The 17,982-nt window shown below is 43.8% G+C and overlaps 3 protein-coding genes across 11 annotated transcripts in view; 2 read left to right on the top strand and 1 right to left on the bottom strand.

The window, feature by feature from the left end:
- Positions 1-17,982, bottom strand: part of rps2 (ribosomal protein S2) — a 267,844-nt gene that overhangs the window by 24,506 nt on the left and 225,356 nt on the right. The gene's annotated exons all lie outside the window — the stretch shown is intronic.
- Positions 79-4,153, top strand: kdelr2a (KDEL endoplasmic reticulum protein retention receptor 2a). Its single transcript, XM_072693691.1, has 5 exons — positions 79-372; positions 1,745-1,845; positions 1,986-2,144; positions 2,603-2,855; positions 3,069-4,153. The coding sequence occupies exons 1-5, from the start codon at positions 282-284 to the stop codon at positions 3,101-3,103; spliced, it is 639 nt and encodes a 212-aa protein (XP_072549792.1). The 5' UTR covers positions 79-281; the 3' UTR covers positions 3,104-4,153.
- The window catches only part of spag9a (sperm associated antigen 9a), a 55,122-nt gene continuing 50,681 nt past the window's right edge, over positions 13,542-17,982 (top strand). For 5 of the 9 annotated variants that reach the window (XM_072693680.1, XM_072693674.1, XM_072693677.1 and 2 more), the window contains exon 1: positions 13,542-14,246. In XM_072693680.1, coding sequence (XP_072549781.1) covers positions 13,947-14,246 — 300 coding nt within the window. In that variant the 5' untranslated portion in view covers positions 13,542-13,946. The remainder of the gene's footprint in view (positions 14,247-17,982) is intronic. The other 4 variants (XM_072693678.1, XM_072693679.1, XM_072693675.1 and 1 more) reach the window with 1 other exon arrangement.

Here is a 17,982-nt window from a genome sequence, read left to right as displayed (position 1 = left end):
CCACACCCAGACGGACTCTTGTAGGCGGGCCACACGCGCTGCTCGCCTCGCATCTCTCTCTTACTACTTTTCCCGGCTTGCATTGTAATTTAACTCTTGGCCACGTCCACCGGCCACGTCGCCCCGTGTTCGCCATATTTCTTGGAGGAATGCACTGGAAAAGTGTAGGAACCCGGTTAAAGCGTATTTCAGGCATTTCAGACTTGGAATAACGGCAGACAAAAGACTGGTCTTCTCTCTCTTATTTTTTTTTATAAAATAAAACCAAATCAAAAGCTACAATGAACATCTTTAGACTGGCAGGAGATCTGTCTCACTTAGCAGCCATCATCATACTGCTGCTCAAAATATGGAAAACCAGGTCCTGCGCAGGTAAGCTAGCCGGTTAGCTCGTAAACGAAGGTGATGTGTGTATCATCTGCTGGTTGGTCATCTTTAAATGATGGGGGGTAGCTGGTTTTCAGGGGAAATGAAGCTAGTAGCTAACTGCATTTTCTCCCCTATGCTGCCTATGAGAGCGAGCGAGCTAGCTAGCTAACGTTACCTAGCAATACAGCTAGCCATCAGCTTATCATCCGAACTGATCTAAGCAAAAACTAGGAATTCAGTAAAAATGTGGTGTTTATTTGCATGCCAATGTGATTTGGATTTGTTTATATGATCCTTGTGTAGATATAAGGTTAGCTTTTGCTTGCTAAGCAAGGAACAACTTCGACCCTAGTGTAAGATGAACCAAAAAGCTAGCTAGCTAACGGTTTGTTGCTAACCTGATTCATCACTACTGCTAAACTGGGAAAGAAACGACAGTGTTTTGTTTGTTAGTAGTAGTTCTGCCTTTGCTGTGTTTCTGTTGCCCGATCACCAAGACTAGTTATGTCGTGGCAACATCCTAGCTAGTATCCTACAGTCGAGAGATCTATCCTAGCTAGTATCCTACAGTCGAGAGATCTATCCTAGCTAGTATCCTACAGTCGAGAGATCTATCCTAGCTAGTATCCTACAGTCGAGAGATCTATCCTAGCTAGTATCCTACAGTCGAGAGATCTATCCTAGCTAGTATCCTACAGTCGAGAGATCTATCCTAGCTAGTATCCTACAGTCGAGAGATCTATCCTAGCTAGTATCCTACAGTCGAGAGATCTATCCTAGCTAGCTAGCTAACCTGTATGTGGTTACGTAGCGCCAGCTAGTGATCCCTAGCTAACTCACTCTTAAGTTTTCCTGTCTTCTCTTGTCTGATGCCTAAAAACTATAAAGACTACACGGTGTCCTTGCCTAGCCGACATCCCAACACGAAGAGATGGATGCATTTGGTTCGTTTCCCATCGTAAACAAACTGTTGCAACTATTTCAGCAGTGATCAGACTGCAAAAGTCGATTAGGAGATGGCAAAGTGCAAACTGATCGGGTAAATGCTGCATTTGCATTGCTGTCCCATCAGATCTTAGTCTTATTAACCCCCCCTTTCCCTGCATGCACTCCAGAAACGGCTTGCTGTCTCTTGACGTGGCAGTGCTTTCTGCGACACACACACACACACACACACACACACACACACACACACACACAGCACTTGCAGGGTGCTGTGCTCCGCAGAGACATGCCCTCAGCTCGGTGCAACTGTGAATGCCATGTCCTTATCGTGATCTTATTAGGCCTTGTGAGTCAAAGCAAGCAGGTGTGTTCTGAAAGTTGGAACCAAAAAGTTGGAACCAAAAAACTGACCTACAACTCTGCTTCACAGGAATCTCTGGGAAGAGCCAGATACTCTTTGCCTTGGTTTTCACAACACGCTATCTGGATCTCCTCACCTCCTTTATATCCTTCTACAACACGTTCATGAAGGTAAATGGCGCAGTGTGATATCTCAGCCAGTGGAATGATGTCCAGTAATGGCTCTGTGTTTTTGTTTAGAGATGGGTGAATTCGGAATTCGTGTACTGCTTGCGTTCGTCAAAGCACCATCTCTTGTTTCCCCACAACAGATCATCTACATTGGATGTGCCTATGCCACCGTCTACCTAATCTATATGAAGTTCAAGGCCACTTATGATGGGAACCATGACACTTTCAGAGTGGAGTTCCTTATCGTTCCAGTTGGAGGCCTGGCCTTTCTGGTCAACCATGACTTCTCTCCGTTGGAGGTATGTTGGAAACATACCACATTCAAACCACTATTTGATGTACACTACATGGAGAAAAGTATTGGGACACTTATACACTATACCTACAGGAGCTTTTGACATCCCATTCTAAATCCATAGTCTTGAGTCAGTTTCACACAGATGTTTGCAAAGGCATACTGCATGACTGGGTGCTCAATTTTTATACACCTGTGGAATTGAATAAGTTGTGTCCCAATACTTTTGTCCATGTAGTGTATGTATCGCAATCTAGGGGCAGTACGTTTAGGCTGTATGTCATATTTCCTTGCAATGCTAATCCAAGCAATAAAGTCTCAATTTTTACAGTTTATAAATGTTTATGGCCCACAATTACCATATCATTGTATTCATGTTTTTGTCATGTTTAGGTACATGCTTCTTATTCCCTTACATTTTCAGTAATGAGGTACCATACTTGTGATGTATTCTGTAAACAGATCCTGTGGACCTTCTCCATCTACCTTGAGTCGGTGGCCATTCTCCCTCAGCTCTTCCTGATCAGTAAGACAGGAGAGGCTGAGACCATCACTACCCACTACCTGTTCTCCCTAGGCGTCTACCGCGCTCTTTACCTCTTCAACTGGATCTGGAGGTTCTACTTCGAGGGCTTCTTTGACATGATTGCCATTGTGGCTGGGGTGGTCCAGACCATTCTCTATTGTGACTTCTTCTACCTTTACGTCACAAAAGGTGAGCTTCAGCGAACTTACTGATGCACACAACATTGACAACTCAAGAGGTTCCTAAGAACATTATTTCATGTTTAAAATTGAGAATAGTTAAAATATTTCTAATAGATAATTGAGGTTTTAAGCACTAATGTACTACACTAATCAGACAGCAGTTGTAGCTATTTTTGTGGCGAAAGCCCTGTTTCTGACATGATCTTTCTGGTCCACACAGTGCTAAAAGGAAAGAAGCTGAGCCTGCCAGCGTAAGTGCCAAAGAACAGAGACCTATGTCACCTTTCAGACTTGCAGGGTGGGGGGAGGCATGGGCCAGTAACGCCACAGCAAGAGGCCGAAGACAGAAAGCGTATGTGAAACTGTTGCCGTTTTTCTTTCTTTTGTGAAGCGTCATCTGGATAAAAATGAAACAGCGCCATGAACTGCAATGAGGATTTCTCTTGGATCTGGCAACCGAGTTTTCGTGTTCAGCATCTTGCAATACCTTTTTAGTGCTGTTAAAAAAAAAAAAAAAATGAAAAAAAAATCTAACTTTTCTATGTGAGGTGTTCTACAGGATAAAACCCCAAATGTTAAAGATTGACTTGATTTAAAAAAAAAAAAAAAAAAAAACCTACAGGCTTTGCTTATTACATGTACTTTTGAATATTCATGATGTCAGGGGTGTTAAAGCCTAACCTAAGAGACATGTATTATAAGATCATACATTGATACACATGATGTTTTAAATCGGAGTACATCCATGTTTTGGTTTCTTTTTGTTTTTATTTTCCATGCTAACAGCCATACATGACAAACACACACACACACATTCACTCAAATGCCTTATTTCAGCTACACTATGTACAGTATACAAGCAGAGATATCCCACTGTAAATGTAATACCCTTTGTGTAAAGAGGAGAATATGAGGATGTTTTGTACTGCCAATTCATTCAGCACTGATAGTTTGTATTCTTTATGTAATGGCTCCAACTTACTGTGGGTTTTTGTATCTGTTAGGGGTGTGGTCATTCATCAGTGGTCATGATGTAATATACAACATGCACAACAATAGGATCCTGCAGCTTGATATTTGTTGTTCACATGCAGTAACTTATCCCAAGAAAAGGCCATGGAATTGAACATGGTGTGCATATGAGCAATCGGGAGTGTGTGTGTATATGGCTTTCATAGCTCATTTCTAGTTTCCACATCCTCGATACGTCCCCTGACTTCAGTCATTCCTGTAGGGTTTACTTTTTTTCCTTTTTGTTTAGTTTTTACATATTGCCACCTCCAATAAAATACATTTTACAGGCCATACAGGGTTTTGCTTTTCATTCTTACAAATGGAATATTTTCTTTGCTGTTTAGAAATGACTGCATTACATAGTAGAGCAGTTTGTCCTTTTGACTGATTCTCTTCATCACACTTTGAGCGTACATTTCAGTTAGTGCATTCCCAAAAACAGCAACTTTACAGTAACTGAGAACATTATATTATTTTAGAATCATATTTAAGGCAAAAAACATCAAATGCTTTACAGTACCTCATACTTTTTATATCTTTCAAAATGCAGAAATAAATGTAACGTTTTCATGGTCTGTTATACATGAGCCAGACTCATTATGTGACATAATAGCATCCATCCATACATACAGTGTTTTGGTTCGTAACCGTGATGGTGCAGCATTATCATATTTTCCCCATGTAATTCTGTATGTTGCCCTCTGGAAAGTTTACCATTTACCATCAGCTAGGGCAGTGTTTCTCAACCCTGGTCCTAGAGGCACCTTGCCCTGCACGTTTTGGTGGCGTCCCAGTTTCAACACACCCCCTGCAACTCTGAAAGGAAGTGTTAATGACTTAAGTGATTCTGTGAATCAGAGGTGCTAGGAGAGGGGAAAGCAATAAATGTGCAGGGCAGGATGCCTCCAGGACCCATGGTAGAAAAACACTGAGCCATGTCTTTATAACGTGCGCATGCTCAATAGTCATATCGCAGGCTGTGCAGTGTTACGTAAGGCTTCAACAAAAAAACATTCACACTATTCTCATTTCACATGACATGCAGTATATGGACAAAGTCCAGGGAAGGCTTTCTGCTAGATTTTAGGGCACTGCTGTGAGGATTTGACTGGATACGCTGACAAGACCATTAGTGAGGTAAGAGTGCTGCATGATCACCACCCCACCTCATCCCCAACTCCCTCCAACTCATTCCAAAGGTTCCAGATACAGCACCTGTCTCAGCTGAAGGTGCACCTTAATGCAGCTGAAGTTATAGAAAAGGAGTGTCCACAAACTTTCAAAATTTACAGTATTATATAACTACAACAGTAACGCAAAGTAAAGCTATAAAGCAAGCTGAAAATATTAGCTAACATAGAGGTGCCAAACCAGTTGGACAAACATAAGTGCAGTGATCCCCATATAAGATCCCATTTCCGTCGTGAGAAAATACGATAATTAATCTGTCAGTGTACTGCAAATGTTCTGTGTTGTAGTAGGTAGTGCATTATTTTCTTAGCATGATTTAAGCATTATAATAAGCATGTAGTTAACAAATCAAAAAGAATACACATATACATACGCTACAAAAAAAAGCACGCCATTCGTAAGGTAAGGCACCGTAACAAGCATAGCATCTTTGGACATCTATGATTGCTGCATTCCCTTTCCCAGAGAACGTGCAGTTTGGTGGCTCTGCTTAAAATGATCAGTTAATTTACCTGAGGCTTCCCAGAAGAGAACATGAGGCGTTCTCTCCAGATAAGATTTTGATGGAGTTTGCAACAAAGTGAATAGACTCAGTTATTTTTGGCCTCCATGTCCCCAGCAGAGATGGTCTGTTCAGGCATTCTAACCAGAGAAATGAACAGAAGTAAAGCAAGGGTTCAGTCAATGGTGCTAATATTGCTACCAATGGATGGACTGGTGTAAGACTGTTGTGAGAATGTGATCATATAATATAGGGATAGATACTGTACCTAATGGAGCAGAAATTGAGCACATGCGAAGTGATGACGTATGAGGCACTGAGTAGGCAGGAAACCCAGAAGGCCACCACAACAAGGCAGAAGAGAACACATAGCAAGGTGGCTCCTCCAATCACCAAAAGGAAAACTGTACCGGACAAAAAGAGCAAATGTGAACAGGCAGAAGAGGAAGCAGTCCTTTTCAAATGATGATTTAGGTCTTCACAGGATGCTGAATTTGTGTATACACCCAGTGTCTACCTTAACCGCAGGTAGGGTAGTCACATGGAGGGCCCTAAGGTTTTTATGGGACCCCTTACTGCAATTATACATCTGTGAATATCTATGATGATGATAATAATAATAATAATAATAATAATATACTCCACCAGCCTTGACTAGTTTTTTTCATCACTGTACTATTCTTTTGCACTGAGGCCCATGAAAGCCTAGTCACTGTCCACACTTCATACTTACGTTCAGCAAAGACGAAGCATACTGTAACAGCGATGGACGTAACAGCAGCAAATATGAGGAAAAGTCCAATGGGAACCGCAGATGTTACAGCAAACACCAGCAGCACCATTGCCAAGAAGGGATGTTCACTGAGGTACTTTCCCAGCTTCGTGTTCAAGAGCTCTGCAATCTAAAGAACGGAAATGGAAAATCCAAACATTTAGTGGCAGTGGGTAACAGCTAAGGTTAAGGTGCACGTATTTGTCACTGTACACTGTACAGCGAAATGTGTCCTCCGCATTTAACCCATCTGGTAGTGAACACACACTCACACACACACATGTGTTAGGGGCAGTGAGTACAGACACACACCCAGAGCGGTGGGCAGCCAACTCCAGCGCCCGGGGAGCAGAGAGGGTAAAGGGCCTTGCTCAAGGGCCCAACAGTGGCAGCTTGCCGAGCCTGGGAATCGAACCCACAACCCTGTTATCGATATCCCGGCGCTAGGTGTCATGTCCTGCACCTACAGGGGTGTCTCACCTTTGGGTCACAGCTAATCTTCTCCATCGTTGGTGTGGAATTTCCCTGGAGCTCCAGCGTCCCCGTAGGCAGCAGAGGTGCATTGCCACCCTGCCCGGTCCCACACGCACCACACGCACCCTGGGTGGCAAGGGCAAATCAGTCAAATAGGCTCGTCCAGCTACATGTAACAGTGCACACATACAAACTTAGTAGCTATATCCGTCCGCAGCTGTACACCAGGCCGTATGCCGTCTTCAACCAAATGTCAAATGGCTAGGTGTGGTGGGGCTGCGTGCCGCTCCAGCTGTCGCCTCAGCACCTGAAGCAGCAGCTGCAGCTGAGATTACAGTGACTAGCTAGCTACTAACCAGGAAAAGGAGGAACTTTAGCTCCTTTTTTCAGCTATTATTGCAGATACAGCGATACAGGATACAGGATCTAGCTAGCTATTATTCATGCCTGCACAAGTGAACTCTTCAGGAACCAGCAGACGCCAGAAAAACGCACGAGGACCAACTTTAGCTTGCTAACTGACTGAGCTAACCTGCTCGGCGTTGTACACCATAACTTGGCTAGTTTGCCCCCAAACACAACGTGGCCACTCCAAACTATTGTGGTTTTAAAGGGTAAAGTAATCCAGATACCTGTTAGCTAGCTAATTCCAAAGGAAACTGCCGTGTTTCTTCTTAACGTACAAACAAACGTGAGTCTGAAGCAGGGTTGCCAGATATTCACACTGTACAGTACGACTTTGGTGCGCCATCTACTGTAGGACCTGTAAGCATCACCACAGTGGGACCTGGGACAGTCAAAACTGAACAATACCACAATAAAAAGTTTGTAAAAATAGAACTATTAGCAGTGCGTACATCAGTTCATCATAGGGTTCACTTATGATGGTCTCACCACCAGGGGGCTGCCGATCTTCCGAGCAGAAGCCCCTAAACGCGCTTGTTTAAAGGGCCCTTATCGTATATTTTTTGTAATTTTTTTGTTTTTGTTTTTTTTCTAGAGGTCCACTTACATTATTTGTGTGGCTTTACTATTATGATGATTTTTTTTTTTTCATGACAATTTTCCAACCTCTCCTTCTGCCTGAGAGTTAAGCAGGGTGTTTGGGACATTGTGCCTGAGCATGATCTCTGCTCTGATTGGCTGCCCTGTATTGTCCTCTAGAGGACACTTTTTGCCCTGTATTGTCCTCTAGAGGACACTTTTTTGCCCTGTATTGTCCTCTAGAGGACACATTTTAGAGCGCCAATTCTAGATATTTGCCAAAAAAAAACCCAAACATATCATATTAAATGTTCCACAATTTATGCATGTTTTATTTCCCCTAATATGTTCAATTCTGCAAATAACCAGTAATAGTGCAGTGTGAGAAGTGTGTTGACTAGGAATGTCTTTGTGATGAAACACATATTTACAAATGTGGTACAATATTCGGTCCCACTAATAACTGTGGACACATAAATAATCCAAGCGACAACTACAGTGTAACTACTGGTGATGTATTTACTGTCACAGATGCATTACAGTAACACGGCCATGGAGTATTAACTGTAACACTTAAGCAGTTATTAGAGACACGTCATCTGTAGTGAGACCATTTTTAATCTGATATTTTATGTGCTAAAATGTCTTGATTCTACAGATTCAGCTGTGTACTGCACAAGTTAGTTTATGTGGTATGTGGTATTTAAAGGCCTCACTGCACTATTTCCAAGAATTAGAATGAAGCATACTAAGTATTATAGTTATTATTTTTATACGTATAGACATTTATATATATATACAGTGAGTCCAAGAAGTATTTGATCCCTTGCTGATTTTCTTTGTTTGCCCACTAATAAAGACACTATCCTTCTGCACTTTTAATGGTAGATATATTCTAACATGGAGAGACAGAATATCAAGACAAAAATCCAGAATATAATTTTAAAGAATATATTTTAATTAATTTGTATTTCAATGAGGAAAATAAGTATTTGATCCCTCTTGCCAAACACACTCAATACTTAGTGGCAAAGCCTTTGTTTGCAAGCACAGCGGTGAGACGTTTGTTGTAGTTAACCACAAGTTTAGCACACACACCAGGGGGAATTTTGGCCCACTCTTCTTTGCAGATCCTCTCTAAATCATGAAGGTTGGTGGGCTGTCGCTTGGCAACTCTGACCTTCAGCTCCCTCCATAGATTTTCGATCGGATTGAGGTCTGGCGACTGGCTGGGCCACTCCATGACCTTAATGTGATTTTTCTTGAGCCAATCCTTTGTTGCCTTTGCTGTATGTTTAGGGTCGTTATCATGTTGGAAGACCCAACCACGGCCCATTTTCAGATCCCTGGCAGAGGGGAGGAGGTTGTCCCTCAGGATTGTGCGGTACATGGCTCCATCCATCTTCCCAGTGATGCGGTGAAGTAGCCCTGTACCCTTGGCAGAGAAACACCCCCAAAACATTATGCTTCCACCTCCATGCTTGACGGTGGGCACAGTGTTCTTGGGGTCATAGGCAGCATTTTTCTTCCTCCACACATGGCGGGTGGAGTTGAGGCCAAAAAGTTCAATTTTGGTCTCGTCTGACCACAAAACCTTCTCCCAATAACTTGGTTCATCTTTCAAATGATCATTGGCATACTTGAGGCGCGCCTCCACATGTGCTCTCTTCAGCAGGGGTACCTTTCGGGCACTGCAGGATGTGAATCCATTGTTGCGCAAAGTGTTGCCAATTGTTTCCTTGCAAACTGTGGTCCCAGCTGCCTTCAGGTCATTTGCTAACTCCTGCCGAGTGGTTGCAGGACGATGATGCTGACTGTTCTCAGCATCATTGCCACCCCACGAGGCGAAATCTTCTTTGGAGCACCGGGCCGAGGTCTGTTGATTGTCATGTTATACTCTTTAAACTTTCTGATAATTGCACCAATAGTTGTTACTTTCACATCCAACACCTTACTAATCTTTTTGTAGCCCATTCCAGCTTTGTGAAGGTCAACAATTCTGACTCTGAGGTCCTGTGACAGCTCTTTGGTTTTACCCATGTTGGAGACTTGAAATCTGTGTGATCTGTCTGATTCTGTGGACAGGTGTTTTTCACACAAGTGATTAGTGAGAACAGGTGGCTTCAGGTCAGGTAACAAGTTGATTGGGAGTGTCTAACTGGTCTGTAAAAGCCAGAACTGCTAATGAATACTAAGGGATCAAATACTTATTTCACTCCATGAAATACAAATCAATTAATATATATTCCTTAGATTTATTTTCTGGATTTTCTTTTTAATATTCTGTCTCTCCATGTAAGAATACATCTACCATTAAAAGTATAGAATGATCATGTCTTTATTAGTGGGCCAACGAAGAAAATCAGCAAGGGATCAAATACTTCTTGGACTCACTGTATATATATATATATATATATATATATATATATATATATATATATAAACTAATACAGTTAATATGCTGACAACATTTATTCAAGGTTATCCTATAAACCAAAAAAGTAAATCCTAAATACACTTATACTCAATACTGAGATTTAATAGAGTCTATATAGCAGGAGCAATGCACTATAATCAGCCCAAATGAACCAGTGTTAGCCTGCTGGCTAAGGTTTAGCTCTGATCTCTTTAGCTAATGTGGGGCTCAGGTGGGTGGATCTTAGGTGTGTGGGTCGGGTGGATTGTTACTGGGACCCAGTTGGGCTTCCCAAATAGTTCACATTGTTACCGCCCACTCTAGACTCACATGGGTCTGATCCAGGCCTCATGTGCAGTGTACAACCCAGGTGGGGCACAGGTTTAACCCCTCATGGTCTCATCACTGACCCTGGTGTTCATCCATATGTGGGGCCAATGTTGAACCCGAGGACAAAGCATTCTGGTTCCCAGTTGGGCTGCCCATACAGCAGTCCCAACATGGACATGTTATCTGGGCAGTGTAAGCTAACTTCACACTGCTAATCACATAAGGAAGTAAGTTGATACTTTGTACTGGGTGATTATGAGATGGAGGGCTCTTTTGATGTATTTTTGATCGGCTATTTTGAAGCCCAGAGTTAATGTCAAAAAGAAGGTTATAAGCTTCACTCTTCAACCTTCATGAACTGCGCAAACCCTAAAGAATGTCAAATATTCATTCATGTGTATGACTTGAAAATCTGGCAACCAGAAAATCTGACGTGTCTATAGGCTTTCTCTGTTGCACTGCAGGTCACCTTGCTAAGTTCCTCAGTTTGTTCCTGGTGTGGGTTCTGTTAGGAGGAACCAATAACTAACAAAAACAATTAGGTTTGACCCATCTGCTGGCTGGATGTCCATCCGTCAGTCCATTTTCAACAGCGTCTGTCTGTCTGTCTGCCTGTCTATCCCTCACCAACTTTGTCTGTTCTTTTACTTATCTCCATCTGTCTGTCTGTCCATCTGCAATTCTGGTTTGCCGTCCATTTTCAACAGCGTCTGTCTGTCTGTCTATCCTTCTCCAACTTTGTCCATTCTTTTACTTATCTTTGTCTGTCTGTCCATCTGCAACTCTACCTGTTTTCCAGCCCATCTGCAACTCTGGCTGGCTGTCCACCTTCAAGGGTGGCTGTTCGTCTGTCTGTCTGTCTGTCTATCCCTCTCCAACTCTGTCTGTTCTTTTTCAGCTCTGTCTGTCTGTCTATCCAGCTGCAACTCTGTCTGTTTCCCTGTCCATCTGCAACTCTGGCTCTCTATCCATGGCTGGATGTCTGCAACTCTGTCTGTCTGTCCATTTTCAACGGCGTCTGTCTGTCTATCCCTCTCCACCTTTGTCTATTATTTTACTTATCTGCCTGTCTGTCTGTCTGTCTGTCCATCTGCAACTCTGTCTGTTTCCCTGTCCATCTGCAACTCTGGCTCTCTATCCATGGCTGGATGTCTGCAACTCTTGTCTGTCTGTCCATTTTCAACGGCGTCTGTCTGTCTGTCTGTCTATCCCTCTCCACCTTTGTCTATTATTTTACTTATCTGCCTGTCTGTCTATCTGCAACTCTGTCTGTCTATCCCTCTCCACCTTTGTCTATTATTTTACTTATCTGCCTGTCTGTCTGTCTGTCTGTCCATCTGCAACTCTGTCTGTCTGTCTGTCCATCTGCAACTCTGGCTCTCTATCCATGGCTGGATGTCTGCAACTCTGTCTGTCTGTCCATTTTCAACGGCGTCTGTCTGTCTGTCTATCCCTCTCCACCTTTGTCTATTATTTTACTTATCTGCCTGTCTGTCTATCTGCAACTCTGTCTGTCTATCCCTCTCCACCTTTGTCTATTATTTTACTTATCTGCCTGTCTGTCTGTCTGTCTGTCCATCTGCAACTCTGTCTGTTTCCCTGTCCATCTGCAACTCTGGCTCTCTATCCATGGCTGGATGTCTGCAACTCTGTCTGTCTGTCCATTTTCAACGGCGTCTGTCTGTCTATATCTCTCCACCTTTGTCTATTATTTTACTTATCTGCCTGTCTGTCTATCTGCAACTCTGTCTGTCTATCCCTCTCCACCTTTTGTCTATTATTTTACTTATCTGCCTGTCTGTCCATCTGCAACTCTGTCTGTTTCCCTGTCCATCTGCAACTCTGGCTCTCTATCCATGGCTGGATGTCTGCAACTCTGTCTGTCTGTCCATTTTCAACGGCATCTGTCTGTCTATCCCTCTCCACCTTTGTCTATTATTTTACTTATCTGCCTGTCTGTCTATCTGCAACTCTGTCTGTCTATCCCTCTCCACCTTTGTCTATTATTTTACTTATCTGCCTGTCTGTCTGTCTGTCTGTCCATCTGCAACTCTGTCTGTTTCCCTGTCCATCTGCAACTCTGGCTCTCTATCCATGGCTGGATGTCTGCAACTCTGTCTGTCTGTCCATTTTCAACGGCGTCTGTCTGTCTATATCTCTCCACCTTTGTCTATTATTTTACTTATCTGCCTGTCTGTCTGTCTGTCTGTCCATCTGCAACTCTGTCTGTTTCCCTGTCCATCTGCAACTCTGGCTCTCTATCCATGGCTGGATGTCTGCAACTCTGTCTGTCTGTCCATTTTCAACAGCGTCTGTCTGTCTATCCCTCTCCACCTTTGTCTATTATTTTACTTATCTGCCTGTCTGTCTATCTGCAACTCTGTCTGTCTATCCCTCTCCACCTTTGTCTATTATTTTACTTATTTGCCTGTCTGTCTGTCTGTCTATCCCTCTCCACCTTTGTCTATTATTTTACTTATCTGCCTGTCTGTCTGTCTGTCTGTCCATCTGCGACTCCGGCTCTCTATCCATGGCTCATTTAGCTTGTTTTTGAAAAGCCTTCAGCAGGCAGCTGACCCAGTCAGATTACAGGCACCACATTACAACTCATTTATTAATATAGCTATATAAAAAAATCAACAACAAAAACAAACAAAACCCCCCAAAAAGTTATCTAGGTTATGTTAAATGATGGTTCCCCGTACCTCAAAAGCAATAACTGTTCCTTGAAGACATAGTGCCTGAAAGTTTACCACTGGGCTGATGATGCTAATATAGCTGGCGCTACCCAAAATATCTGCGGTCATGTAGACAAAAGAAGCACGCTTCGTCCACCCATCACGTCTTGAGCATGGCCAGCAGTGGAGGTAGGCAGGGAGAATATTGTGTGAAGTTCATTTTTGGTGGAAATATCCCTTTAACAAACGGACCAGGTCTCTGGTCTGTCAGCTGAGCGGTCTGTGACACGTAGACCGCGCTTCTGTGTGCGGCTGGACGTGAGAGTCACCAGTCCCTCAGTAAACACCACGGTGTCCTCCGGACGGTTTTATTTTACGCTAGAAACGCAAACACGACCATAAACAGGGAGACAATAAGCCGAGAGTCTGCAGACAGAGCTCTAACTTCAGTGCTGAACGCCGGAGCAATCCCAGTCTCTGTGAGGAGGGCGTGACGTCACCACGCGCCGGTCTGGTCAACAACTCGGCCGTTGTGAGGAGGCGAGGGAGAGAGAGAGAGAGGGAGAGAGACGGCGGAATAACACTACACTATACGGACGGAGGGACGGAGGAGCAGCCGAGGCGCTTTCCCTTCCGTCTTGAACAGTTGTCGGCGATAGAAGAGGAGTTACGCCTGTCGGGAGGTCGAAATCTAGGGCACGTCAGCAGCGACGGGAAAAGGGAACCGGGGGGGAAAAATGGAGCTGGAGGACGGTGTGGTGTACCAGGACGACACGGGCACGTCGGCTATGATGTCCGAGAGGGTGTCGGGCCTGGCCAGCTCCATCTACCGCGAGTTCGAGCGGCTCATCGGGAAGTACGACGAGGACGTGGTGAAGGAGCTGATGCCGCTGGTGGTGGCCGTGCTGGAGAACCTGGACTCGGTGTTCGCGGAGAACCAGGAGCACGAAGTGGAGCTCGAGCTGCTGAAGGAGGACAACGAGCAGCTCATCACGCAGTACGAGCGGGAAAAGGCACTGAGGAAACACGCCGAGGAGGTGAGCAGGCTAGGCTAGCCAGCATCCTTTTCTTGCTGCCTCTGCCAGCAGCCTGAGAACAGCTCGGCCTCATTGTGTTGTTGCTGCAGCTGCCTGCCCCCCTCTTCTCCTCCTCCTCCTCCTCCTCCTCCTCCTCCAGACCCCGGGCTGCACTCACAAAGCAGGGTTTCTCAGTCAGCGAGATAACTCAGCCAGTGTTGTGGTCTTGGAATAGCATTCTTATGCCTATTTGCAGGGATTTCTCTGCTCTAAAAGAGGACCAACTTTGACTGAGGAAGGGCTAGGGCTTGTCAGTTGGCAGATTAGTGTGTTAGGAGGACTGGGAGCCACTGGCTTTGGCCACAATCAGGTCTGGGGTATAGGAGAATAGGGCATTTGGGGATAAAGGAATGGTTGACACATTTACAGTAATAACCTTTTATTGTCGTACAGTAAAATGATTTTACTTTTAGAAAAAGCCAGTGTCAGAGCACAGGGTCAGCCATGCTGCAGCTCTCCTGGAGCTGAGAAGTTACAGGCCTTGCTCAAGGGCTTAGCAATCGTGGGTATTGAGCCCACAACCCTCTGATCAGTAACCCATGACCCTAACCACTGCCCAGTATGTTTTAGGAACCCCATATGTTAGTCCATCTGAGAAGACGCCACCACTTTTTCTTTTTTGATTGCGATATTAAAATCGGAGGATCTAGTTGAGCTAAGCTCAGCATCTAAAAGTAGGCTCTCCTGCCTTAACTACTCATACACTCAATGCTACCCCACAGGGCAAGAACACACAGCCATCATCACATCGCTCAGTGTGGAAGTTTGCTGTTTTAGGCTAGATTTGATTGAGATTTTTTTGTTGCTGGAATTTTTTAAGCATTTTCTGTAATATCTGCCCAATACTGTTACATCCAGACTTTTATGCCATGTCAGTGTTTTTTTTTTTAGGTATAGCTCCAGCACGAAACTTACACATCAGGCATGCCTTCACAGAGGAGCTGTATTTTGAGTAAGTGGGGGATTGTGTAAACTGGAATTTTTTGTTATCATTCAATCAACATTAGATATGAACAACACTGAAGCCATGTATAGGCTTTCTGATCATTTTCAATATTAAAAATGGCTGTGTTTGCACCGTAGACATCTCAACCCCAAGTTGCCATTCCCACCACTGTTAAAAAATCAGTCTGTAGGTTTCTCTACTATCAACTCCGACTCTCTGAATATTCACTCTACATCACTAAATAATGTTTCAGAAAGTTTGCCACATCAATCGCTTTCCCCTTAGGAAATCCAAGCTATGCTGACCCCCTGATGTTGGGATCTTCACATGCCTTTTGAAAAGGTAGAACTGACTGTTATAGAATATTTAGTGCTGCACCCTTGCTCACTCAGCTGGTGCACTGTTGAATCGGGCCTCTCTTCTTTGCACCCTGTTGTGTTGAGATGCACCATCCTTAATGCCTTGTTAGGGCTAGACTTTGCACGGGGCAAAGAATCAGCTGGTAAACTGTGCTAATGCGGTATCATCAGACAGCTGTTGCCACTTTCGGGTAAACAAACAGTCTGTGCCTCATAGAGTGATTGTTGATGTCTGTGATTCAAGCTTAACTAGGCTACAGTCAAGCCATGCAGTGTAGTCGTGGACTATATGTTCCTCTTCTCGTATTGTTAGCTGGTGGATTCGTGGCGTTCTCTGGCAATGACAACAGCAACATTATACTGGTTTTTAGGAACCGCAATTGTGGTTGTGTACATACGGTTCTGTTATTTCTAAGTTGGACAAACGTGATCACACCTTACAATGCTTTACATAGGAAGGCTAGGCCAAGACTAGTGAAATGGTCCCTAGTCTAGAAAACAGCACCATGGAAATAACGGAAAATAAAGTCTCCAGAGCAGTTTGTTTAAAAATGTTCATGCGAAATTAAACCTACCAGACCATTCAGAATGCATCATCAACACAACAATACACAATTATAATCATTTATTATTATGTTATACACTCACCGAGCATATTAACTGTGGACACAAAGGGATGCACATAGTCAGCAACTATACTCAAATAGATTGTGGCATTTAAGCGATGAATGATTGGCAGTAATAAGCCCAAAGTGTGCCATGAAAACAGGAAAACCTTCACTAGCTTAGACTGTTGACATAAGACATGTTTAATCCATAGATTCATGCTGTTGGAGCCAAATTCTGGCACGCCTGTACCTATGGTAGCCTCAGCTTTCTGTGCTTGGCTGACAGAAGTGAAACCTAATGTGCTCTTCTGCTGTTGTAGCCCACCAGCCTCAAGGTTGGAAGAGCTGTGTAACCTGAGATGCTTTTCTGCTCAGCACAATTGTATACATGTGTTTTCTGGGTTAGCGTAGCCTTTCTGTCAGCTTGAACCCATCTGGCCATTCTCTGGTGACCTCTACATATATAGAAATACACCAACCAGCCTGTTGTTTAGATAATTGCATGAATGAATTGGTGTACCTAATACCTACAGTGCTTGGTGGGTGCATATATACAATAGCATTTTTATTCCATTATCATTATTATTATGTTGTTGTTGTGTAATATTAGATGTCTAGACAATATGATAACCCTAATGGTCAGTGAGCCTACTGTTAAGTTTGAATTGCAGCATGTAGGCTGTAGCCCCCCAGTGTTGCCCCCCGCCCGACTAGAAGGAGAATAGGTTGCTCAGATTTGTTTTTGGAAAGGGAGATTAATGGAGGTTGATAGGCATTGTTCGCTTCTCCACGTGTTTTACAACATAAGCCCCTCTTTTGACAGCTGAAGGCTGCTCAGTAGCTTTATCCATTACTGACACTGAACTGGGATTATGTGTAATATGGCTGTCACATCCTCCAGTTAAGCCAGAGGTTTTTGCTCACTCACGGTTGACTTTGGGCTTATGTAGGGACAGCCTTCCCCACCCCAGACCTGCCTCTCCTTCTTATAATGTAATGCACAGCTTCTGTCATTTTCTCCCTATTGCTGAAGAGTCATTGTGCTGAACCCGTAAAGTATTTCTGTAGGGGTTCTGTAAAGTATTTCTGTAGGGGTTCTGTAAAGTATTTCTGTAGGGGTTCTGTAAAGTATTTCTGTAGGGGATCTGCCTGTCTGATGTGGCAAAACATGAGGGCTAGCAGAAGCTACATGCTAGCTTCTGGCTTTTCCTGCGGGAGCCACATGGCATGGAGGTCTGAGTGGGAAGTCCAGGCTAAATGTAGGCAGACTGCTGCTGTATGAGCGACTCGCGTGACTCAGCACTTCTGAGTGTCTTTACTGTGTCACTGTCCCCAACCTCACTCAGAACAGGGTGACAGCATACCGCTGCCACATCACTGGATGTGGAGGAACAGGCTGTTTACCGTTGTGCCTTTGTAAATATAGCTTGACCTAGCTTTGATGGTTTATTCTTTTTCGATATTAGTAAGTTTTATTAATAGGTCTTTAGTATGTACTAGGCCTTATTCAGAATGAGCTGCATACAGGAGACAGACACTCAGTGAAGTCATGTACATATTTTGGGGAACTGAATTGTGGTTCTTAAGCCATGTGATGTCTAAGGCCATTTTCACACTTGTCCTGAATACACAAGTCTGCACCCAGGTCCGATTTTGGGCTGCATTTCTCGATGCTAAGTCATAGAAGGCTGTTCCAAAATGAAGCACCCTTCATATACAGCCCAGAGATGCAGCCTATGCCCTATGCCTTCCTGTCCCTTGGTTACCCACAGTTCTCTGCGTAC

The sequence above is a fragment of the Salminus brasiliensis genome, chromosome 12 (assembly GCF_030463535.1).
Source record: "Salminus brasiliensis chromosome 12, fSalBra1.hap2, whole genome shotgun sequence".
NCBI classification, from domain to species: Eukaryota; Metazoa; Chordata; class Actinopteri; order Characiformes; family Bryconidae; genus Salminus; species Salminus brasiliensis.
This window is presented reverse-complemented; position numbering and strand designations above follow the sequence as displayed.